General features: G+C 32.1%; 1 protein-coding gene and 1 pseudogene across 1 annotated transcript; both read left to right on the top strand.

The window, feature by feature from the left end:
• LOC145607122 (nucleoside hydrolase 5-like) overlaps positions 1 to 13727 on the top strand; it is a 36815-nt pseudogene extending 23088 nt beyond the window's left edge.
• Positions 13728 to 15026: 1299 nt separating this feature from the next.
• On the top strand, positions 15027 to 23581 carry LOC145608681 (nucleoside hydrolase 3-like). The gene is made up of 12 exons (XM_081664286.1): positions 15027 to 15218; positions 16415 to 16594; positions 17969 to 18079; positions 20565 to 20900; positions 21010 to 21186; positions 21279 to 21563; positions 21692 to 21811; positions 21900 to 22097; positions 22193 to 22446; positions 22561 to 22765; positions 22839 to 23144; positions 23256 to 23581. Exons 1-12 carry the CDS (start codon positions 15033 to 15035, stop codon positions 23541 to 23543), a joined length of 2646 nt encoding a protein of 881 aa, XP_081520412.1. The 5' UTR covers positions 15027 to 15032; the 3' UTR covers positions 23544 to 23581.
• Positions 23582 to 27027: the final 3446 nt, after the last annotated feature.

The raw sequence follows: 27027 nt of genomic DNA, 5'->3' as shown, positions 1-27027 counted from the left end.
GGTGATGAATGTATGGAAAATTATAACAAGCTAAATGTTAAGCTAATGTTATTCATTGTGTTATCTGTTGTTGTTCCATATTACCAATTGATATTTTGCAGTTTTACATACTCAATTAGCATAATCTTATGGTTATTGTATCTTGGCGATTATATATTTTGGCAGATATAATGCAATGCAATTCCTTTTATTAGGTTATGTTATTGTTCATATTCGGCAATAGTAGATGTTTGATCTTTAGCGAATTTTAATATCCTCTGTTGGGTTAAATTAAAACATCCAACTATAACACAAAAAAACCGGTGTTTCGGCCTACTTCAATTAAGCCAGGTCTTGCAGCTGTTGATGTAGTAGATATAAGATAAGGCCCACTACACATAAGGCAGCACATATACAGCCCATTTATGGGTCTTTTAAGGCCCAAAGGGCCACTACAACTAAGGTAAGGTCCACAAATTAGGCTTAAAACACGTAAATTGCAATAGTAGGCTTTTGGGCCGCATCTAATATATTTTCATGGGACTTAAAACATGGGTCAAAGGGTATTAATGCACAATACGTATTGTTCAAAACATTTGGGCCGCATCTAAATATTTTCAATTACGACCCTTCTCATTTTCGGCCCATTTACAGAGTAGTAAGGGTTCCTAAAGAGCTTAACACCCTCAGTGTTTGTTCTTCCCAACCCAGCCTTCCGACTTCTAACTTTGTGGTTACTGTGCTTACGAGTTACGACAATGGTGTCGAACTATGAAACTTACAATCCTGGCACACCCTCCCCACCTGATACACCAACTAGCAGACACAACCCACTGGAGACACCTCCGGACACACCTCCGTATAGTCAGCAGGTCATCCACACAGGGAGGTCTCATGTGTCTCAGTTCGCACCACCAGCGACTGGTATATCAGACCTAAACCCAAACAAAGTACAATTTATGATGGAGACCCAACAAATTGAAGATGTCAACATAGTTCCTCGACACGTACTCCGACGGATAATTTGCAACCCTGGTGAGGTACCAGATGAGTGGAAAGAAATGCAAATTCTGTCGAACGATGGAGATCTACACCCAGCCCACCTCTCTAACATTTCTGATCTGGTTTTCCTCACCGACCCAGTTAAAAGGGTGTTTTTCTAGTTGATGGCTAAACTGAATCAAGAAGATTCAAGGGATGTAATCCCGCCTGAATTCGCCTACATTCTTGATCCTCCTCCCGTACTGCCACGTGTAATTGAAATGATTCATGTACAATATGTTGCAGCGACAATGGATACACGCAGCTGGTCAAACGCGATGTTGTTGTTCAACGCTGTTCAAAGGGAAAGGCAAATTCAATTCAACATACACTGGGATGGAGCTGCGGATGAAGAAAGACATATTCAATTATCCGTAGTTCCACGGCACTACATTTTAATTGATCCTGCTACTGGACAGGAAACTGAAATCCTACCGGGTGTTACTCATGAAGATGATGTGCATGCATATCCGTACTCACCAACAATTCCTAACACTATCATTCTGTACTGGAATTCAAGAGGGATTGCAAGGGCCTCTTTCGGAAGGCATATAAATGCCTTGATCAACCAACACCATCCACACATGGTGGTTATTTCAGAACACCGAGTTTGCAGGGCAGACACTGAAAAGATAGTGCGTGCACTCCCATATAATGGGTGGTTGATGGTGAACCCCGACGGCATCTCTGGTGGAATTGTCATACTCTGGATGTCAAGGTACTTGTCCTTCTTACCAATCAGAACAACAACCAAGGGTGTCTTGGGTCTCATTCAGGTAAAAGCCCAAAAAACTATTCGCTATTGTTAATTAGACACTAGTATGCATAACCATTTGCAATAACCGCGTATGTGTGCACTTGTTGTAGGGGCCAGGGATGTAAAGCATGATGATGAATGGACGTGATTTCGTAAATAAGGGGCGGCCAACTAGTAGATATTGCGGCATGGAGTACTAGGTTGTTGCAATGGATGTGTATCAACAATGTTTTGTAGCCCAGGGTTTATATGTTCTAACAACTAAGTTATGTTCTTTGCTTGTATTGTTGTGATGTACAACTTATCAATTATGAAAACATATTATTGGCTATTATTGTGCTAACTAACAAACAACAATCATGGCATTAATAGTATTATTACATTGTGTATCTTGTAATTGTTTATTCCCGTGTAAAGTTACAATGATACAATCTAAATGCTATTAGTACATAACAAAGAATTAACTCACTTAACAAACAACAAATCATATGCCTTGCTCTTTTGTCGATCGTATCCTTGTTGTACCAAAAACTACATTGACACAATCGCCTTGCTGCTGTTGTTGTTGAACATTGCATATCATTTCACCAACCTGTGGCGCAACACGAAATATAATATGAGCACCAAACACCAAAAAACTCATACAACCACATGAATCCTTAGAACTATTACACATGCTAACCTCCATGTACAGAACAGATTCATCAGGTACCGGATTCCGGACAAAACAAGGATTTGTCGCACATCTAATCCTCCTTGCCTTAGGAGGTTTGAGTATGTAAGGAATTACCTCATCGTTAGGCTGTACATTCCAGAACGATAGCATTTATTAACAAGTATTCCTCACTACTCTTAGCTTCTGATTCAATTATAACAGTGTTGTTTAACAAACCTGAATCAAACTTGGTCCGTTGCTATCCCTAGCCTCCTTAGGATGACTCTCTCCATATGCAACGTCAATCAACTGAAATACGTACATAATAAGCATAATTACATAAGAGCATAAAAACCCTTTAAAAACACCAAACAACATGGTCCATTGCTACACTCACCCCCATTTTACCAAAGTCACCATCAATTGAGTGACGATCAAGCCTTGCAACTGACCCAATTTCCTACATATTCCAGACTTTGATCCTGGGAAATACACCCCATCTTAGCGGCACCCTATTCAGCCTGTCCAAGTACATAATCTGTTCAAATCTTAAAACAATTAATACACAATACAAATCAAGCTTCATATGACAAATTATGCTAATAACTAACCAGAAGGAATATCTTACCACAATGAATAACAAGCAGCCTCCAGATCCTCCAGCATAACCATTAGCATAAAAATTACGCGCAAAGGATGATACACTGCCTAGTAACTTCGACACCACCAAACCACACCAGTCATAATCCATGCAATCATGTGCACATGTCAACGTAGGAACAAGATCGGCTGAAAGTCTAGGAGACTGGGTTGGACATAATACCATGTGGAGGGACAACAATAGGAATAGAGTCTTGAATTCAACTTCCTCCCCCTCCATCCAATCACCCTCCAGTCTTTCCATCAGCCTAGGATTCACAGATATACCCTTACTAGTATAAACCTTACCCTCATAACCATTACACCTTGTTTCCCACGACTGCCCATACTTATTCAGTATTGCTTCAACCTTATCTTTTAACTCTGATGTCATATTCTTCTTTGTAGGGACAGCCTTCCCACCATTAGGAATTCCCAAAACCCAATACACTTGATTAGGAGACAGACTAAATTCCTTACCATCTGGAGATATAAAAATTTTACTAACTGGATCAACACGAGTCAACAGCCAATATGCCAATTGCCTGGGTAATTGCATGCCTGACAAGGCAAGATGCAGTAAACCACCAAATCCCATCTCTGTTACCCACCTCCAACGTCTTCCGTCAAACTTTTGACAAATTCTACCAAATGACTCTATACGGCATGTCAAGTTGGGTGCCTGTGCATCATCAAACGGGTGATCTAACCAGAAGAAGCTATGGCACATACATATGATGCATTAATTAACAAAGTAGCAAGCAAACCTTAGAGCTACCACGAGCAAATTGTTTCAAAACTTCCCCCTTACCTTTTAATGCCCCTCCAACAGTATGGAAGTTATCCTATGAACAAGTAGAAGGTCACCATTAATTAAATACGTACACAAATCTGCAAATAAACAACCGTATAAATCTGAGATTACCTTAAACATCTCTGGATGCAATTGTCCAATCTTCCCACACCCAACACTGCCAGCCTTTTTCACACACAATTTCATTTTAAGTAAACTGTTATTCCCAACTATGCATAGTTACTCGGTGAACATACAACATACCTGATCAAAATCAAGATGCCTTTTCCTTTTGGTAAAACGACCAAGTTCCTACAGCCAGACAAGTAATCTTTCACAGTTATGTCAATTAAATGATTAATCTAACTAATTTAGATTCAAAAAAAGTCACAATATATACCAACTCAAGATCAACACAGGAACAATCTTCTCTTATATGTGCAATATCCATTGCTATAAAATGTGATGGAACAACACATATACCTGCACAATTATAAACATAACACCTTTACACACCTCTAATAACACCAAATACTTCAGGGAATACAAGAACATTACTACAACAACTATTGATTCGCAAGACGTAACTCAGATGAAATAAACACAATAACGAGTTTTGATTATTGATTCAATAACTACAACAACTATCAGCGACAAAAATAACATTAATTGATTCAAGCTAATGCAATGTTAACATTATTGCAAAGAATTTGTCCAAATAAATTCGTAACAAATGATTCGGATAACATAAAAACTTGAATTCGGAAACCCTAAGTAGAAGCAAATAATTGCAAAGAATTGATTCAATCAAAAAATAAAATTGAATCTAAAACCCTAACTGTAAATAACAAACTTAGAATTGGAAACCATACCAGCAATAGCTCCAATTGGGGATTATCCAGGTTGAAGTTCTTGCGGCTACAAAAATCAACTCAAGACCATATCAGCAATACGCTCCAATTGGGGATTATCCAGGATCAAGTTTCTACCAGCTCCAATTTCACGACTCAAATCCAACTTCTTACAAGAAGAAGGTGATAATCCTTAGGAGGGAGAGACCCAAATTTACTGAGGAGAGAGAATTGTTACTGATGAGAGAGAAAGTAAACATAGTAACAGCGTTAGGGGGTCAACAAAATTTGGGTTAACGGTCAACGCAAATAAGAGCTAACGTCTGTCTTCAACGATTATGATCAAATGTCCGAATTGCCCTTACTTTCCAACGCGAAATGACGACGCCACCCCTTGATAAACAACATTTGTTTCTCATTCTGATAAACTTGAATAAGCTCCATTAATACTATACCCAAACTCATTGAGTACAAGTGTCATATCTTGTGCAGTTGTGTCCAGTACAAATAGATATTTCTCTTAAAAATTCCTCTATCTTCCTATCTCTCTCCTCTTTTATACTCTCTACCATGTGTTTTTAGAATATTTTTATCACTAGATTATCCCCATATGTCATATGATGCACGGGTTTAACAAAAAAATTTATAGTGTAGAACTCGTATATACAATGAATCTTTCCAGTTTTGTCATAAATTCAATGGAAGGAGATTTTTTGAAAGGAATACAATTTGAATATTTTAGAAAATTTCTAGCAGACGTTTAAATATTATTGTTAGAGGAGAGGGAATGAGAGATCTTTAAATTAAAATAACGGAATACAATTGCTATTCAATTTACATACTACACTCCGATTTTCTGGATTAAAGTTCTTGAAAGAATTTACTTAGCTTGTTTACGAAAAAAAAAAACTTTTTTTTTTAAAAAAAAACAGCAATGTTTTGTTTAAGTAATAGTTAATAAATATTAAAATAAAATGTCAATCACTTTGAATATTTATTGCTTTTTTTTTTTTATTGTTTTTAATTTACACTTATCATCACAATAATTAAGAGGGAATTTAGGATAATTAGTGTTTTTTTTATTATTTTTTTACACTTATAATTCACTTTGGCATTACGGTCAAAAGTCAGTCACTTTTCATCGTTGATAGTTTCCATATTTATAACATTGTTATGCAATTTGATAGTTTAAAAAAAAAAAAGAATTGATGACATCATATAACAAAATGGTGGGAAAATTTATAATGTGGAAGTGACACGTAGGATAGGAGGGGAGGGGGTGTATGATGTCAGTAAGTTTATGTTTTAGTAATAGTTAATAGATAGATTATTATGTATTTACTAATACATAACATTCCTCCCTTTACAATTCTTCGGAGGGAGTATATACTTTTCGTTTCAATGTGACTTGAAAAAACCTGATTCAATTTATTATTTTTTTGAAAGAAAAACCTGATTCAAATTTTGATCATCTGTATAAGTATAACACAATAATTTAGCAAAACTTTATTACAAAATAGTCACGACTCGATCCGATCTCACCAAACTCGACTCAAGATCCGAATTAACACTGAAAGCTTACTTTAGTGATTGGTATTGACGAGAAAATTTGGAATAAAATGTAGGCAGTGACAATCAATACAAACTCATGGACGAATTCTGGTCATGCTGTAAATCAAATATACGACTTATTATTTATGATGGGTCGTGACGATATTCCTGTTGGAGTTGGAGGTGAGGGTGGAATTTTAGAACGTGGTACAATTTTCCCTGATGTTGGTGGATACCTTCCTATCATCGAACAGGTGATCATTATTACTCACTTGATATACGCACGACTTTATTATAGAGTACAAGTATTTGTTTTACAATATTATATGCACTTTTTTGCTAAAAGGCTAGGGGTACACTAAGTGTACAAGATTTCTTTTGTACACCACCAATAAAAAAACGCCAACTCATTAATGTAATAATGGAAACTAAAAAAAGAGGAGGGAAAGATGAGTGCCAAAATTTTCAGCCTAGGCGCCATTGTGAGGAAGGTGAGAGGCAAAATTTTCAGTGGGCGGCAATAATTAATGGATAATACACCATTAATTTCCCAATAAAGCATCAAAATTTCCCATCTTCTCCCCCAAAATTTCATCTTTTCCCCCAAAATTTCTTGGCGAAGAACACATCCAATTTGAATAAGGGAAGAATTGTGAAGAAATTATTCAAGTGTGGATATTAATTTCGTCAATCAGTTATAAATATTCGCTGGTAATCTTGTTAGTTGCTGAATTATTTCGTTTAAAATCCCTAGTTTGATGATTTTGATAATTTAGGGTTTTCATTGTTTGATTTTGAAATAGATGATTTTTGGGTAAAAATTAGGTTTTTATAAAGATTGAATTGAAAGGGTAAATCGTTTAGATTAATAGATTGATTTGTATGTTGTCTTTGGTTTTGTTTCTTGTGGGATGTTATTTAATTGAAGGAGTTTTCTGGGTTCCATTTTAATGGAAGCAATTGTTAAATGGAATCGAGGTTTATTTGCTGTCAATAATTTTATAGCATCTGTTTTTTATACGTAGGATCATTTTGTCAATATTAAATTAAACTATAATTTTATAGTATCTTTTTTTATTTTGTTGAATCTGAAATAAATAACAGTAGTGTGTTTGACATTGTGGCAGTGAAATGGAATGCAAAAACATGTCCCCTCGTTTGAACATTAATCTTAATGAAGTGATAAACGATGTGATTAGCTCAATCGGAGATGCAAATCGAATCAAACGATGTAACAGAAGAAGAAGCAACAATGCATGCCATTCGATTATTAATGAAGAGATTAATAATGAAGAGATTAAGGTCGAGGTTAATAACAATATAAATGAACATGATTCTCATAATCGGTCAAACGGAGATGAACAAGTCAATCGTACTCCGGCTGTTGGTATGTATCTTGCAAGCGGTGAAGAATTTACAAGGTTTTGCCATATGTATGTCTTTGAGAAAATGTTTGTATTTGTATGAATTAGATATGAATCAGTAAGCCAATATTTAAATTGATCTTGTTAATACCATTTTGATGCTGTTTAAATTCGGAAAGATGTTGTTTTATGGAATTTGATGCTCAGAAATGCGGAAAGGTTTTGGGTTTGTAGTGGGAGTTTCATAATTTCAGAAATGCGGAACGACATATGCATCCCATAAGAATCCTAAAAATTGAAATGTTAAGTTAAATCAAATATTTTATTTACATTTTATTCATTGTTCTTCATTAGTTATTTACACAGATACATTAGAGGGGAAACATTAGGAGAGAGAAAAAAAAATTAGGAGAGAGAAAAAAATGAGGTCAAAAAATCTGATTTTTTTTTGGGATTATATACAACATTAATTTAAGTTGGTGAAAGGATAGATAAATTTGAAATTCAAAAGTTGAATTTTAAAAAACAAGTTTGAAATTCAAATGAAAATGAAGGTGGCCCACAAAAAAGGAATATTCCCAAACAACCAATAGGAAACTTGTGTACAAGATTCCTTTTGTACACTAAGTGTACCTTAAATTGCTCTCACTTTTTTGAATTTTAATCTTTACTAACGAGACAATTTTGTTCATAAATAAAATTGATTTTGCGTGTTGAACAATAAAATAAAAGTTAATGATTTGAAAATATATGAAATTAATTTAAGTGGTAGAATAAAAGCAGTACTAACATTTATTGATTTTACATATACTTCGTATTAGGAATGGTCAAATCCTTCATAAAAGTGTCAAATTTAAATAAGTATTGCATGTGAATAAGTTAAAAAGTGAAAATGATAAATGTTTAGTGAAATAATAATAATAATAAAAAATTCGGTGATATGTGTACTTCAGTTCAGTAAAAATAAGTTCAGTTCTGTCAAATTAATTTCAGTTTAGTAAAAATAATTTCAGTTCAGTAAAATTCAGTTTTCTTCAAGAAGAATTTTAATAGAAAATCAGTAAAAATAATTTCAGTTAAGTAAAATTAATTTAAGTTCAGTAAAACTAATTTAAGTTCAGCAAATATAATTTTGTTTTAATAAAAATAATTTCAGTTTAGCCAAAATAAGATGAAAGTGAACGGGGCTTAATAGATATTAGTAAGGGCATGTTCTCTTCACTTATTTTCAATTCAGTTCAGCTCGAATAAATTAATTTAAGTTAAGTTAAGTTCTTAATTTCCTTCTCTCATAAAATATTCAGTTTAGTTTAGTTCAGCTCTAATAAGTTCAGTTCAGTTAATCATCACCTTATTTTTGATGAATTGAAATTATTTTTACTGAAACAAAATTATATTTGTTGAACTTAAATTATTTTTACTGAACTTAAATTAATTTTTACTGAATTGAAATTATTTTTGCTGAACTGAAATTATTTTTACCGTTTTTCTATTATAATTCTTCTTTAAGAAAACAGGATCTTGATTAACTGAACATATTTTTACAGAATTAAAATTATTTTTACTAAACTGAAATTAATTTTACTAAACTAAACTTACTTTTACTATATTGAAATTATTAATATTATTTTTTTAAGGTGAAATCAACAGGGCCTAAGTCTGAAATTGGAATCTAACGTAGCAAATATTTTTAAGTTTTCCAAATTCTTGCCTAAATGGCTAAATCTCTTGATTAACATGCAGGGCATGACAACATCAGGATATCAATAACTATATACTAAAATACACACCGGCCATGACATGTGTCATCTCCTGGTGTGTCCATAGTATATTTTTTTTTTTTAAAAAAAAATGAAAATTTATTTAAAGAAACAAATAATATGACAAAGATACAATAATGACAAAGATATGAATATATATTCCCACCGTCAATATAATTATCTCACAGAATTAAGGAAACAATAATAGTCACCAAGAAAATATTTACTAAATATACCATGATTATCCTAACATATATACAGTGATATATAATTATGCAATTTTTCCCTTAAAAAAAATCTTTGATTTAACAAAAGGAAAATTCAATTTTAAATACCCTTCAATAAAAGACTTAACAAAGATTTAAAAAATAATAATAATAATAATATAATGAGCAATGACCCATATCAATTTCTGGTGTGTACTTAATATATTATTTTTTAATAATTAATTATTACGAAGTATAGTTTATTTAAGGAAATTATTTTTAATTAAAAAGATGTTTATTTTTGTCAACTATATAAAATGAGCAACAATATTTACCATTTTTATTCAATTTTGTTCAAGATATTTTAAATAATTTTTATATTTTATGCTATAAATAAATTAATTTGTCAAAAGAAAATACGGGTTAATTAAAATAACCGTGCATGGCACGGGAACTAACCTAGTTGTCGATATAGGCAAGCTAATCCTATTGGTCAAGGTGGACGATTGGACATTGACACAAATTTTGGTCTTCGTAAATCATTTCTTCCCCAGGTAAATACATTAAAATAAATTACTCATTTCTTTTCTTTTTTTTAAATTTTTTTTTAATTTTACAAATATTACACTTTAACCACCATATAATTTTATGTGAATTTTATTTTAATATAAAAAAGAGTAAGACTTTGTTCACTTTATCTTATTTTTGCTGAAGCGAAATTATTTTTACTGAACCGAAATTATTTTTGCTGAACGTAAATTATTTTAACTGAACTTAAATATTTTATTGAACTGAAATTATTTTTTATTACAATGAAATTATTTTTACTACAATGAAATTATTTTCACTGATTTTCTATTATTTTTTCTTTAAATTTACTGATTTTTACTAAACTAAATTTTTTTTTGCTGAGTTGAACTTATTTTTACTGATTCGAAATTAATTTTACTAATCTGATTTTTTTTTTTGAATATTACTCCCCCCCCCCCCCCGCGTCCCAAATAATTCGCAACGGATTGGCTTTTTACACTATTCACACATCTCTTTTTAACAATCTTTTTTAACTATTATATGAAAGACAATGTAATCATGTAAGATGTTGATGGGTCTATTTTAAGTATAGTTTCTTAATATAATAAAATATATCAACGGTCAAACATGTGTATCGGCAAGCGTGTCCAGTCAAAATGTTGCAAGTAAAGTGGGACAGATGGAGTATTTATTTTTAGTTGAAGTGAATAGGGCCTAAGTAGAATATTTGGGGTAAAAAGCAATTATAAAAAAGGAGTGATGTTAATATCCTATTGATAAGGGATGTAAGAAGAAAAAAAATAATACACAGTACTTGTTTTGAGTGGTGACCATGGAAAGAGAGATATGGGGTATATATACTTCCTCTGCCCACTACTTTCTCTGCCCACTATTATGTGCAACAGAGAGTTATTATTTGTGATATATAAAATATTCATTTATTGCACATAATAGAGGGCGAAGGGAGTATAATATTAAAATAGGAAAGTTTCTCAAAAATAGAAGTGTAATACTTTAAAAAAAACCGTCTCATTTGCTATTTACTCCGTATAAGGTCCTTTTTGCTTCACCTTAAAAAATATAATATTAAGTAAAAATAATTTCAGTTCATTAAAAATAAGTTCAATTCAGTAAAAATAATTTCTTTTCAGTGAAAATAATTTACGTTCATTAAAAATAAGTCCAATTCAGTAAAAATAAGACCCTATTCACTTCACCTTTAGAAAATAATATTAAGTAAAATAAGTTAAGTTCAGTAAAAATAAGTTCAGTTCAGTAGAATAATTCGGGTTCAGTAAAAACAATTTCAGTTCAGTAAAAATAAGTTTAGTTCAGTAAAATTCTGTTATCTTAAAGAAGAATTATATAGAAAATTAGTAAAAATAACTCCAATTCAGCAAAAATAATTTTAGTTCAGTAAAATTAATCTAAGTTAAGTAAAAATAATTTAAGTTCAGCAAATATATTCTTGTTTCAGTAGAAATAATTTCAGTTCATCAACAATAAGGTGAAGTGAACGGGGCTTAAGTGCATTTCACTGAAAATAATTTTAGTTCAATAAAAAAATAAGTTAAGTTCAGTAAAATTCAGTAACTATTAAAAAGAAATATAATAAAAAATCAGTAAATATAATTTTAATTTAGTAAAAATAATTTCAATTCACTAAAGTTAATTTCTGTTCAGTAAAAACAAGTTTTGTAAAAATAATTTTAGTTCAGCAAAAATAATTAAGTTTTCAATATGGTATTAGGGAAAATCAAGGAAAAAGTATTATTTTCATTAATTGAAATAAATAATTAAAATAAACCAATCTTATCATGATACGTGTCATGATTTAATCCTTAAACACTAACAAAGTTAACGGCCTTTAGTTTTATTAATGGCATTTGGCGAATTTTTTATAAGCTCGATGGCATTTGGTGAATTTTGAAAAACCTTGATTACATTTGGTAAATATTGTAAGTACTAAGTGAAATTTGGTGAAATAGCCGAAAAACTAATACCACGTATGCCATTTAATTTAGAATAGAGGAAGTATTACTTCAATTCCTGTGTCGTGGAAAGTTCAACTTATTTGGCATTTATAAGGTCGACTCTAACTAATGTAGTTCCTCTTTGATCGTGTACATCTTCACATACGCACAAGTAAAAATTATTTTTCAAGGATTTTAGCTAATGAAATTAAGTTTTCAATATGGAATTAGGGAAGAAGAAGATATTTGCCTCTTCATCAACCTACATCACAAGAAGTGATGATCGATGTCATATCAAAAGGTCCAACTACTGTATTTCTTATTGGGGTACACACAAATTTTGCCCTTTTTCTTATGAGTAATCCCCTGCTAAAGAAGAATGTTGAACACATATATATAATGGGTGGAGGTGTGAGATCAAAGAATCCAACAGGTTGTTGCCCCAAAAATGCTACCGCCTCGTGTAAGCCCGAGCAGTGTGGTGATCATGGTAACATGTACACTGATTATACGAGTAACCCTTATGCAGAGTTTAACATGTTTGGAGATCCATTCGCCGCGTACCAGGTTGATTTGATCAATCTTTGACAATCTAATATTGAGACATTGGCAAAGGTATATTATTCATGTGCTAAGACATGTATACATTGGTTTGTTTTTATTTTTTTATAATAGGTGGTTCACTCAGGAATTCCGATTACACTTGTGCCATTAGATGCTACAAACACAATTCCCATAACAAAACAATTCTTTGAAGCATTCGAGTCGAATCAGAAGACCTATGAGGCTCAATATTGCTTCAAGTCTTTGAAGTTTCAACGCGATACCTGGTTTAATGACCAATTTTACTCGGTATGTTCCCACAACTATTGGTGAGATTTCTTGTATGTTAGATGGATTCTATGATGTATGCTAAGGTAGTATACGACTGTTTTAATTTGCAGAGCTATTTTATGTGGGACTCTTTCATGGCCGGTGTAGCAGTCTCGATCATGAGTACTCCAAATAACCCAAATATGTGAAAGCAATCCCTCATGGGAGTGGTGGATTTTTGGACTCTGACACCCTATATGGACTTGCAAGAGATCTACCGCGCAGTCCAAGAAGGTTAAATTCATTCTATGCCTTATCCTTTGCATAAATGTAGATTTGTTATATGAATTATATATACATGATCCCTCTATAGATTGTCAAAAGTTACACTAACATTGTTGGTTTCAGGTACACTGCAGAAAACTCTGTAAAATTTAGAGCTCCACGTGATACCGATCATCCTGAACTGCGGCAACCTCTAGGACTAGACATACGGGAGAATGTTACAAATACAATCAGTCAAAGGAGAAAGATTACAGATTTCAAAAATGTAATTAAAAAAATTAAAAAAGATGACATCATCATTGCATTTAGACGGGAAATTTTTTATTGAGAGAGCGACACTTGTGCAATGATGACGCCAGCAACTTCTGTTTTAGTAATAGTTAATAGTTGTGCAATGATGACGCCAGCAACTTCTGTTTTAGTAATAGTTAATATATTAGAAATTTATATTCATGAAGATTGTAATTTTTTTTTTTATCAGAGAATGACAAATGTCATGTCAGATTCGCCTTTAGTATTATGTTATTGATTGATACTAATATATTTAATTTTATAAACTATACATAGCACGGGACTAATCTTGTGTGACATTAAAAATGGATCAGTCATTTTGAAACAAAGAGCTAGTTTGTAAACAATTTATGTACAACCCGTTGTAAGGTGCACCCATTTTGGCTCATTTCAAAATTTAAGATGAGCAAAAATAAATAAATTATATGAGCAAAATAAACCACTTTTAGATACACCTACCTCTATGTATATTCGGATGTACATACATAATAATTTTTTTTTGACATGTGTGAATTCAAAATCCACAGATCCAAAACCCATATAAAAAAAAATATGTTGAGATTTTGTCCTACCTAACTATCAATCTCAAACAACCTGTAAACATTAAACACCCACAAAGTCCACATTTAATAAACTATACATGGAAAAAATAAGTTCTGATCAGATTAGATCAGAATAAGTTCAGATCAGATCAGATTAAATAAGTTTAGATCAGATCGTTATTTTATGTGGAGTTTTTTATCGCTAAATATCTTTAATTTCGTAATGAAAAAAATTATGAATATCACATAATAATAAAATACACATTATTACAAATTTAACAAGACCCCTTTTGATATATTTTTTCTGTATAGATTATCGTATATTTAAGGTTAAAGTTTGGTCAAGTATGACATTAGATCAGACCAGATCAGATCAGACCAAATCAGACCGAATGAGATTAGATTAGCAAAAATAAGGTGAACCGCCATAAGTCTAATGAGATATTCATTTACTGTATTTTTATTTTATTTTTTTTATTTTTTTTTTTGACAAAGGATACACTGTACTGTATTTTTATTGGAAAACATGAAACATGATATAATAAATTATGTCGTTATATTTATTGTTTGTATAATATATATATATACACCACCTCTCATTAACCAAAAACATTGTACCAATCCATTTCTTCATCTCCTAATCTCTTATTCTCTGATCTCCTTCCTCTTTAAACGCCACTATCAAAAAAGATTTCAAGCACAAGAAAATTCTCTAATATTACCTCATTTTTTTTTTTAATTTCAACCATTTGAATTATTCTTTTTTTCTATTCAATAAATAATGATTTCAACTTATATTATTATTATTCGCTTTTATGATTCTTTGACCATTACCATATTTTCTTAATAAAACAGCTAACTTTACGCTTCTAGATTTGTCATCATCCATTTCCAAGCTAACATTTGTAACTTGTTTGTTACAAGTATGACTAATGTTTTTTGTTCAAAAAGTTTGATAATTTAAGTAAAACAGTAGTTATCAAGCAAGCTATTAATTAAAAATGTGTCAAAGTAATAACTCATTGGTATTATTGTTACTTCTATGGATCATTGTAGCTGCCGGAGTGAGTCCGAAACCGGTGGCGGCTACGGAACGTCGAATATTGGTCGATACAGATGTTGATACGGACGACTTGTTCGCGTTGCTTTACCTCTTGAAGCTCAATAGATCAGAGTTTGACTTAAAGGTTTGTTTTTTATTTATTTTTTTCAAGCTTTGCTCATTGCTTATAAGTTATAATCATCATCATTCTGCTCTTTTGCTATGTTTTTTGAAAATAATTTGATAAAACTAATAAATTTGTAGATGATTGAGGCATCAACGTGTGTTCTGATGCTACCAACCATATATTGAGTTATAACTATGCACATGGTTTAGCCTTTAAAGTTATTAATTATTTTTTCTTGAAGATATTTAAAGTATTAATTAATCATACGGTTGTTAATAATGTTTATTCTTATTTTGTAATTTTAAAAACATAGTTGAAAAAAAAATTGAAAAATAGGAAAGAAGTGATAACTGATAAAGCGAAAGAAATCCTTTCTCCTTCAATTGTTGCCTAGTGGTAGCAAACTAGAATCTTGTTTATAAGATACTTCGTATAAAAGAGTGAGCAAATGCTTAAATATCTCTCAATTTTTTTTTTTTTTTTTTTTTTTTGAGGGATTAAATATCTCTCAATTAAATGAAAGATATTAATAATTAAACAAGTGAATTGATAGACATGTAAAGTCAAAATGTAACCGATAAATATTTAATCAAATGAGAAGCCGCATATTAATACAGGAAAGTAATAATGGAAATGCATAACGGTTATTTATGTAATTACATATATGTACGAGAGTGGTATCATTGGATAATCTAATAATATCACTGGACATACGATAATACTATATATGCATATACTCAATAGTAGTAATGGAGCAGTGGTATTATATATGCATTCAATTGTACTAAATTTATGTATAAATAGTACCACTAAATATTCAATGGTATTATATAAGCTTACAGTGGAACAATTAGCATGTGACCCCCATCACGTGAGACAGTTTGACCAAAAAATAGATGGCGTCCACCTATAAACCTCTTTCTACGTATCTCTCTCTTTACCATATGTATATACTATGTAGAATAATTTAATCATTGTTACGTACGTAACATTCCTCCCCTTAAACGAAATGATCATTAGTAACATTTATTTTGAGTAATTTATTTTAATGTATTCACCTAATTCTGATCATTAGTATAACTATAACACAATAATTTAGCATAACTTTATTACAAAATAAGGATGACTCGATCAAACTCGACTCAAGATCCGAATTAACACTGAAAGCTGACTTAGTGAATGGTATTGACGAGGAAATTTGTAATAAAATGTAGGCAGTCACAATCAATACAAACTCATGGACGAATGCTGGTCATGCTGTAAATCAAATATACGACTTATTATTTATGATGGGTCGTGACGACATTCCTGTTGGAGTTGGAGGTGAGGGTGGAATTTCAGAACATGGTACAATTTTCCCTGATGTTGGTGGATACCTTCCTATCATCGAACAGGTGATCATTATTTTTCACTTGATATATGCACGACTTTATTATAGAGTACAAGTATTTGTTTTACAATATTATATACACTTTTTTGAATTTTAATCTTTATTAACGAGACAATTTTGTTCATAAATAAAATTGATTTTGCGTGTTGAACAAAAAAAATAAAAGTTAACGATTTGAAAATATATGAAATTAATTCAAGTGGTAGAATAATAGCAGTGCTAACATTTATTGATTTTTATATATACTTCGTATTAGTAATGGTCAAATCCTTTATAAAAGTGTCAAATTTAAATAAGTATTGCATGTGAACAAGGTAAAAAGTGAAAATGATAAATGATGGTGAAATTAAAAAAAAAAATTTGGTGACAGGCAAATGTGTATTTCACTTTAGTAAAAATAAGTTTAATTTAGTAAATTAATTTCAGTTCAGTAAAAATAATTTCAATTCAGTAAAATAAGTCCAGTTCAGTAAAATTCAGTTTTGTTAAAGAAGAATTTTAATAGAAAATCAGTAAAAATAATTTCATTTCAGCAAAAATAATTTCAGTTCAGTAAAATTAATTTAAGTTCAGTAAAAATAATTTAAGTTTAGCAAATATAATTTTGTTTTGATAAAAATAATTTCAGTTCAGCAAAAATAAGGTGAAGTGAACGAGGCCTTAATAGATATTAGTAAGGGCCTGTTTTCTTCAGATTATTTTCAGTTCAATTCAGCTCTAATAAATTAAGGGTTCGTTTGGCATCACTGTGGTTTTCTGTTTTTTGGTTTTTTGTTTTTAAAATCATATGATATATGTCACATAATGAATCAAAAATTAGTCAAAGTATTAAAACCATGATAAAAATGAAAACTGACAACAGAAAAGTGGATACACCTTTTTCTTGTTTCCTATTTTTGGTTTTTTATTTTCAAAAAAAAAACTGGAAACTGAAAACAAAAAACAATGTTCTTAATTTCCTTCTCTTATAAAATATTTAGTTTAGTTTAGTTCAATTCAGATTCAATAAATTCAGTTTAGGGCCTGTTCACATTTACTTAATTTCAGTTCAGTTCAGTTCAGTTCAGCTCCAATCAGTTCAGTTCAGTTCAGTTCAGTGCCAATTAGTTCAATTCAGTTCAGTTCAGTTCAGCTCTTAATTTCCCTCTCACATAAAATATTCATTTCAGCTCAATTCAGTTCCAATCAGTTCAGTTCAGCTCAGTTCCAATCAGTTCAGTTCAGTTCAGTTCAGTTCAGTTCAGCTCAATTCAGTAAATATGAACAGGCCCTTAGTTCAGTTAATCAGAACAGACCTTAAGTCTGAAATTGGAATATAACGTAGCAAATTTTTGTAAGATTTCCAAATTCTTGCCTAAATCTCTTGATAAACATGCAGGGCATGACAACAGCAGGATATTGTCGATATAGGCAAGCCATTCCTATTGGTCAAGGTGGACGATTGGACATTGACACAAATTTTGGTCTTCGTAAATCATTTCTTCCCCAGGTGAATACATTAAAATAAATTACTTATTTTTTTATTTTTTTTTATATATTTTTTTTTAACTAAGTTCTTGTATTACACTTTAACAACCACATAATTTGATGTGAATTTTACTTTAATATAAAAAGAGTAAGATATCGTTCACTTTACCTTATTTTTGCTGAACTTAAATTATTTTTACTGAACTAAAATTATTTATGCTTAACGTAAATTATTTTAACTGCAAGTAAATTAATTTTAATGAACCGAAATTATTTTTACTGAACTGAAATTATTTTAACTGATTTTCTATTATTTCTTCTTTAAGTTTACTGATTTTTGCTGAACTAAAATTATTTTTGCTGAGTTGAACTTATATTTACTGTTTACAAATTAATTTTACTGATCTAAAATTATTTTTATTGAATATAATTTATTTTTAGTTCAGTGGAATAGTTAGGGTAAAAACAAATTATAAAAAAAGGAAGTGATGTTAATATTTTATTAAAAATTGAGGGATGTAAGAAGAAAAAAATAACACACAGTACTTGTTTTGAGTGGTGACCATGGAAAGAGAGATACGGGGTATATATACTTCCTCCGCCCACTAATATGTGCTATAGAGGGTTTTTATTTGTGATATATAAAATAATCATTTATTGCATGATAGTGGGCGGAGGGAGTATGCTTTTAAAATAGCAAAGTTTCTCAAAAATAGAAGTGTAACATTTTAAAAAACAGTCGCATTTGCTAATTACTATGTATAAGGCCCTGTTTACTTCACCTCAAAAAATATGATATTAAGTAAAAATAATTTCAGTTCATTAAAGTTAAGGTCAATTCCGTAAAAATAAATGCAGTTCAGTGAAAATAATTTTAGTTCAGTAAAAATAAGTTAAGTTTAGTAAAATTCAGTAACTATTAAAAAGAAAAATAATACAAAATCTGTAAATATAATTTCAATTCACTAAAGCTAATTTCTGTTCAGTAAAAACAATATAAGTTCTGCAAAAATAATTTCAGTTTAGTAAAAATAATTTTAGTTCAATAAAAACAAGGGGAAGTGAACGGAGCCTATTATTTTAAAAAATGGAGGAAATTTATAAACATGTTCTTTTTCAATAATGTGTATTTGAATAATTAAATTTTAGTTTTTGCACATGTGATTGCATTTTAGTACAATGAACTTTTGTGATTGCACATGTGATAAATAAAAAAATAACGGCTATTTCACCAAATGTCACTGAGTACTTACAAAATTCACCAAATGCCATCAAGGCTTTCAAAATTCACCAAATGTCACTGACAAACAATACAATGACACATCGTGCCACTAATAGCATATGAACGTTAGTTTTCCGTTAATGCAATTCTTATTTCACCAAATGCCATTACTTTGTTATTTCACCAAATGCCATTACTTTTTAAAATTAATACACAATAATTATATATTTTAATGAATAAAAATAACACTTTTTATTTTTATTTTCGTGACGAATATTGTTTGGGTAAGGTTTTGGGGTCTTTTGACCCTTTATGGGTACAAATTAAACTCGAAATAGGCAACAAAATAACTTATATACCCCGTTTCGCATCGCATTTTTTCCCGAAAAAAATTACGATCTTGACATACAAAACGGGGTATATGTGTTATTTTTTGTCAATTCCGAGCTTAAATTGAACCCATAAAGGGTCTACAATGACCCCCTAAATCTTACCCAATCAATTTTCGTGGTTAAAAAATAATGACACGCTAATCGAAATATTTTTGGACATGTAAAACAGAGCATTTACGTTTTTTTGCCAATTTTTGAGCTTAATTTGTACCTATAAAGAGCCAAAATGACCCCCAAAACCTTACCCAATCAATTTTGATGGTTAAAAATAACACGCTAATCGAAATATTTTTCAAAACACAAAACGGAGCATTTACGTTATTTTTTTGTCAATTCCGAGCTTAATTTGTAGTCATAAAGGGTCAAAATGAGCAAATCCATATTGATATATATCGGTCAAAATGACCCCCCAAAACTATAGCCGATCAATTTTTGCCATGAAAATCAAGGAAAAAGTATTATTTTCATTAATTGAAATAAATAATTAAAATAAACCAATCTTATCATGACACGTGTCATGATTTAATCCTTAAACACTAACAAAGTTAACGGCCTTTAGTTATTATTAATGGCATTTGGCGAATTTTTTATAAGCTCGATGACATTTGGTGAATTTTGAAAAACCTTGATTACATTTGGTAAATTTTGTAAGTACTAAGTGAAATTTGGTGAAATAGCCGAAAAACTAATACCACGTATGCCATTTAATTTAGAATAGAGGAAGTATTACTTCAATTCCTGTGTCGTGGAAAGTTCAACTTATTTGGCATTTATAAGGCCGACTCTAACTAATGTAGTTCCTCTTTGATCGTGTACATCTTCACATACGCACAAGTAAAAATTATTTTTCAAGGATTTTAGCTAATGAAATTAAGTTTTCAATATGGAATTAGGGAAGAAGAAGATATTTGCCTCTTCATCAACCTACATCACAAGAAGTGATGATCGATGTCATATCAAAAGGTCCAACTACTGTATTTCTTATTGGGGTACACACAAATTTTGCCCTTTTTCTTATGAGTAATCCCCTGCTAAAGAAGAATGTTGAACACATATATATAATGGGTGGAGGTGTGAGATCAAAGAATCCAACAGGTTGTTGCCCCAAAAATGCTACCGCCTCGTGTAAGCCCGAGCAGTGTGGTGATCATGGTAACATGTACACTGATTATACGAGTAACCCTTATGCAGAGTTTAACATGTTTGGAGATCCATTCGCCGCGTACCAGGTTGATTTGATCAATCTTTGACAATCTAATAATGAGACATTGGCAAAAGTATATTATTCATGTGCTAAGACATGTATATACATTGGTTTGTTTTTATTTTTTATAATAGGTGGTTCACTCAGGAATTCCGATTACACTTGTGCCATTAGATGCTACAAACACAATTCCCATAACAAAACAATTCTTTGAAGCATTCGAGTTGAATCAGAAGACCTATGAGGCTCAATATTGCTTTAAGTCTTTGAAATTTCAACGCGATACCTGGTTTAATGACCAATTTTACTCAGTATGTTCCCACATTTATTGGTGAGATTTCTTGTATGTTAGATGGATTCTATGATGTATGCTAAGGTAGTATACGACTGTTTTAATTTGCAGAGCTATTTTATGTGGGACTCTTTCATGGCCGGTGTAGCAGTCTCGATCATGAGTACTCCAAATAACCCAAATGGTGAAAATGAATACGCCGAAATGGAGTACATGAACATAACTGTCCGTACTTCAAACAAGCCTTATGGGGTATTAGATGGATCAAATCCATTTTTTGATGGACGTAAGACGCCAAAGTTTCACCTAGAGAAACATGGGGTGCATAGCGGTCATGTACAAAAGTCACTCCGAGATCCTTTTTGTATAGTTGAGAATAATAAAGGAAGATGCAAGGTGAATTTCAAAACATCTATGTTCATGCTTCAAGTTTTAGTTTTCATGATGCTTATTTATTTGCATAGGATTTTTCATATTATTTTTATACGAATGTATGATCATCCTAAAAAATGTGTATTTTGTAGGATGGCTATACTGAGGAGGTAGAGCATGGCGGTGTACGAGTTCTTGTTGCCACAAGAGCTAAACAAAATAAGGATCCTAGTAGTCCTCTTGACAGAGAGTTCTTCATAAACTTCTTGGATGTGAGTATCTACTTAGGGAATGTTATTATTCAAATTTGTTAAATGAAAAAAACAAGTCAATTAAATTATTATGCATTCTTATATGCAGGTTTTGAATCGACCTAAACAATCTGGAAGATTCAACCTTACAACACAATTTCCTCATTACAAGGAAGTGTTTTATACACCAGACTTCAGAGCTAAAAAGCTCGGAAAGCCTGTCATTTTTGACATGGATATGAGTCCAGGAGACTTCCTTGCTCTTTTCTACCTACTTAAAGTGCCAGTTGAAGTACTCGATCTCCGAGTACGTTAGATCTCTTTGATTTTGTAGAGTTTAATTTTCTAAGAATGAATTTAATTTTCCTCAATTGCCATCTGATGCAAATTTTTCGGAACCAGGCAATATTTGTAACTCCAACAGGGTGGGCAAATGCTGCAACCATAGATGTTGTATACGACGTATTGCATATGATGGGCCGAGATGACATTAAGGTAGGTCTAGGAGATTCTTTTGCAAGAAACCAGTCAGATACTGTGAACTCTGCCGTTGGAGACTGCAAATATGTGAAAGCAATCCCTCATGGGAGTGGTGGATTTTTGGACTCTGACACCCTATATGGACTTGCAAGAGATTTACCGCGCAGTCCAAGAAGGTTAAATTCATTCTATGCCTTATCCTTTGCATAAATGTAGATTTGTTATATGAATTATATATACATGATACCTCTATAGATTGTCAAAAGTTACACTAACATTGTTGGTTTCAGGTACAGTGCAGAAAACTCTGTAAAATTTGGAGCTCCACGTGATACCGATCATCCTGAACTGCGGCAACCTCTAGCACTAGAGATATGGGAGAATGTTACAAATACAATCAGTCAAAGGAGAAAGATAACAGTATTAACAAATGGACCGTTGACAACCTTATCAAAAATACTCTCTTCAGATAAAAATGCAGTGTCTAAAATTCAGGTTGGTAAATAGAATTTTTTCTTCTTCCATTATACCTTGTTTAACATGCACTGATAATACGTTTACATCTCAGGATGTGTTTGTTTTAGGAGGACACATAAATATTAATGGTACTTCGGGCAAAGGGAACCTGTTTACCATGCCATCAAACAAATATGCTGAATTCAATATGTTTCTTGACCCTTTGTCGGCAAACATGGTGATTGAATCCAAACTTCCTATAACATTGATTCCGTTGGGAGCTCAACGACAGGTTAGCTCGATTCCTTCATTCCTAAATAGGCTTTCTCGGGCAAAGGACACCCCAGAAGCACGGTTTACACACAGGCTTGTGTCGAAGCTGCTTAGCTTACAAAAACAATATCAATATCAACATGTGGTAAGTCAGCTAAAATTGTTAAAATTCTATGAACTTTTGTTACTTTTAATCTTATAAAAACATGAACATTATACCATATGAAAGTGAAAGTAATAATATAAATTAATGCAGGGCATGTTTATGGGGGAGATCCTTGGTGCTGTAATCTTGGCTGATTTTTATCCATTTATAAACTCGAGCTTCCAAGTTAAGCCGATCAAAGTCCTTGCAACAGGCAGTGAAGATACAGATGGACAAATGATAATAGATTCTAAAATCGGAACACAAGTGAGAATATTAGAAAGTTTTAACGAAAAGAAATACTATGATTCATTTGCAAATCGAATTGGTAATAAGAACCAATCTGCTGTGGTGGGAAGTTTTTCGGAACAGAGAAGAATATGGACTACAGTACATTAACATTAAGTAAAGAATTTGTATAATTTATCAAAGAAACACGTATAATTTATACTCATTAGTACTGAAATGCAAAGACTATAATGCAATGAGTACAAGAAAAGCAAATACATCACAAGATAGAAAAGAATATGGTCTTTCATGTTCATTTTCTCAACATAATTTTTTTTTAATAGCTCTTATCTTTTCTTCAGCTTGCAAGCTCATCAACAACCGCTAAAGTGATGGTGGTAATGGTGTTGGTGTGTTGTATATGGTGGCCTGACTAAGGGAAAAGGCAGAGTAAGATACATTGTCGTCTTCTTTTCTTACCTTTTTTTGGAGAAGCAATGTCACGAGCCTCTCATACCTAGAGTTGTCAAAAGCTAACCCAACCCGAATAACGACCCGAACCCGATTATTAACGGACCCCTCTTAACCCGGGAAAATGGTGACCCGAACCCGACCTGAAACCAACCCTAGACCCGAACTCGAACATGAAACGACTTGGAGATGACCCGACCTGAATATAACCCGTAAATTATTGACCTGAACCAAACCCAACCTGAACCGAAATTGACCCCGTTTTAATCTGTCAAAACCTTAATTTAACCCGACCTGTTACTAATCCAACCTAAATTCAACCCGACCTGTTACTAACCCAACTCGAAATTCAACCGATCTATAATAAACTCGACTCGAAATCAACACGACTTGTTATTGACCCGACCCAAATTCAACCCAACTTGTTATTGACCTGACCCGAAATCAATTCGTCTTGTTATTGACTCAACTCGACTTATTATTTTATACATCTTTATTATTATAGATATTGACTAGCTAAATGAAAATATATGCTACATATATATATTCTAATCTACTTGTGAAGCCTTAACTTTGTAAGGCTGAAACTACTCTATGTTAATATTGATTAAAGTAATTTGTCTTGGATGTAGGGAAACCAAGTCAGTCCACTAAAAGATTGTTGGAAGTTCTTGATATAAAACAAGAGAGTTGGGGAAAAACACACACACAGAGAGAGAGAGAGAGAGAGAGAGAGAGAGAGAGAGTCCCACATTGGTTGGGGAATGAGGTTTTTCCTTGTTTATATATTGTAGTGCTTTAACACTACTTAGTTGGGTGAGTGGGAGGTGTGTGTTACTCCACACACGCGCGCGCGCGTCGAGCTGGGTCGGGCCTCGGGGAATGCGATGTGCGGGCGTGGGTCCTTGTTATCTTTTTGGAGAAATTTTATTTCCTTTTTTCTTATTGACAGAATATTCCCGAGTATTCGTTTTTGACTGTTGGGATTTTCTGACTGTTGCGAGAATTAATCAGCCATTAATCCCTTGATTGTAGCTGACTAATTCACTCCCTTGTTTATTGCTCTTGACTGATCAAATTCATCTGGTTAGTTTTTTCGCTAAGATCTTCTCGCGTTTTATGCTACCCGTTTACCCTCTTCTGCCTATAAATACTCGGTGGTTTTCCCAGCCAAAACACACAACATTTACAGTCGTCTCTCTTCTCTAAAATGTTCTAAACACAAGTTCTTTCCGTTTTGTTTTTTAGGCAAACTGAATTCCAGTCGGGTTTGTGAGTACACATAAACTCCGGCGCCGTGCTTATTCTGGAGGGCGACCGCTTCTAGTCTACTGCACCGGGAGGTAGCGCAGAATCGTCTTTTAGGTCAGTGGTTCTCCATGATGAGGCTATTGTCAGTTGGTTCACGCATCAAGAGATAAGTAATTTCTGTTTTATTGCTTATTAGAATTACAAAGATTATAACCCGCAAATTATTGACTTGAATGAAACCCGATTTGAACTCGAGAATGAACCGACTTGATTATAACCCGCAAACTATTGACTTGAACCAAACCCGACTCAAACCTGAGAATGACCTGACCTGATTATAACCCGCAAATTATTGACTGGAACTGAACTCGACTCGAACTTGAGAATGCCTCTAACTCGTTTTAACCCATGAAAACCCGAATTAAACACGACCTATCATTCACCCGACCCGAATGTAACCCTACATGTTATAAACCCGACCTAAACTTGATCTAAACCCGATAAGATGTGTGACCCGACGCAAGCATGACCTAACCTAAACCCAACCCGCATAGGTTACGACATAACCCAAATGGACCCGACCCGAGTTGACTCGACCTATACTTACCCAACCTAAACCCGATCTGTCTACTTGAATTGACAGCTCTACTCGTACCTAGGCAGAGCGCGGACCTCCTTTAGCAACGCTCTACGACAAATTCTTTTCCCTTTAACTTTTAAAAATATTGTATTGCTGCTAATCTTATTCAACGTAACCATTTGATTATTATAATAATCATAAATAATCATAAATGTATAATATATATATGAGAAAATTTTATCAAGAGCTACCAATTAAAGTGCGTGTTTTGGAAACAACTATCTATTAATTTTTTTTTTACATTTTTATTTTATTTTATTTATTTTTTTTAAAAAAGAACTACCACAAAGTTGTCATAAGTTTAAGTAGCACTACCACTCTAATAATTCCAACTAGAATACTCGGCATGTAGGTTCCACAATTTAATGTAGTTATAACATAATTCTAATTTAATGTAGTCTTATGACTTTTAACTACCACAATTTTTAAAATGGACGACTGAGATTATTTGTTTTTTGATTTATTTTTAATTACTAATATTAATTAAAATAAATTTTAAATATATTTTTATCTTCTGGAAATTAGTTTTTGAATATTTTTGAATTTCTAGAAATAAAAAATATGTATATTATAATTAAAAAAAATAATTTTTAAGTAAAATTTCTAATTAAAAATAAATAAAAAAAAATCATCTCAACCGTCCATTTTTAAAAATTGTGGTAGTCTAAAGTCATTAAACTACATTAGAATCTTCACATAGTTATATGATTACAAAATTTTATGACACACCTTTGATCACCCTATTGATATTGTTAATAAAAAAATAAAAAAAATAAAAAAAAAACATGAAATCAAGTAATTAAAAAATAACTATTTTTTAGGCCGGAACCCATTCTCTTTAGTTTGTGTATGTTTTTGTAATTGAATTTAATAAAACTATACTTTTTCAAGGCAGTAAATACCCCTATAGTGGGTTTGAATGTAGTATGTACCCATATGATGGGTTTTGTTCTAGTTTTGTTATTTGAGTTTAGTATGGTACAAGTTGTTTCATGGGTAATTGATGGGAGAAGAAACGGTAGGTCGTTGCGCTACCTCCCCACCCAATCAAACAATATTTATAACTCAACAAACCCCTATTGGAGTATAGTAGTAAGTCGAGGTCGAACCCAAAGGAATGGAAATTGAATGTCTATTGTCTAATGTTAAGCTACTCCGAAGTCAAGTGCGGGGTTTATGGTAAGAACTAAAGCTAAAGCTAATCAATGCAAATGAACTTGTATAAAATCAAATGTAATTGATGAGTGACATTTATGGCACTCATTTGATCTCTTTTTGGATGGATTTCATTTC

This window comes from Chenopodium album, chromosome 23, assembly GCF_948465745.1.
Source record: "Chenopodium album chromosome 23, dcCheAlbu1.1, whole genome shotgun sequence".
Lineage (NCBI taxonomy): Eukaryota > Viridiplantae > Streptophyta > Magnoliopsida > Caryophyllales > Amaranthaceae > Chenopodium > Chenopodium album.
Note: the sequence above shows the minus strand (reverse complement) of the source record. Positions and strands in the feature narration are given on the sequence as shown.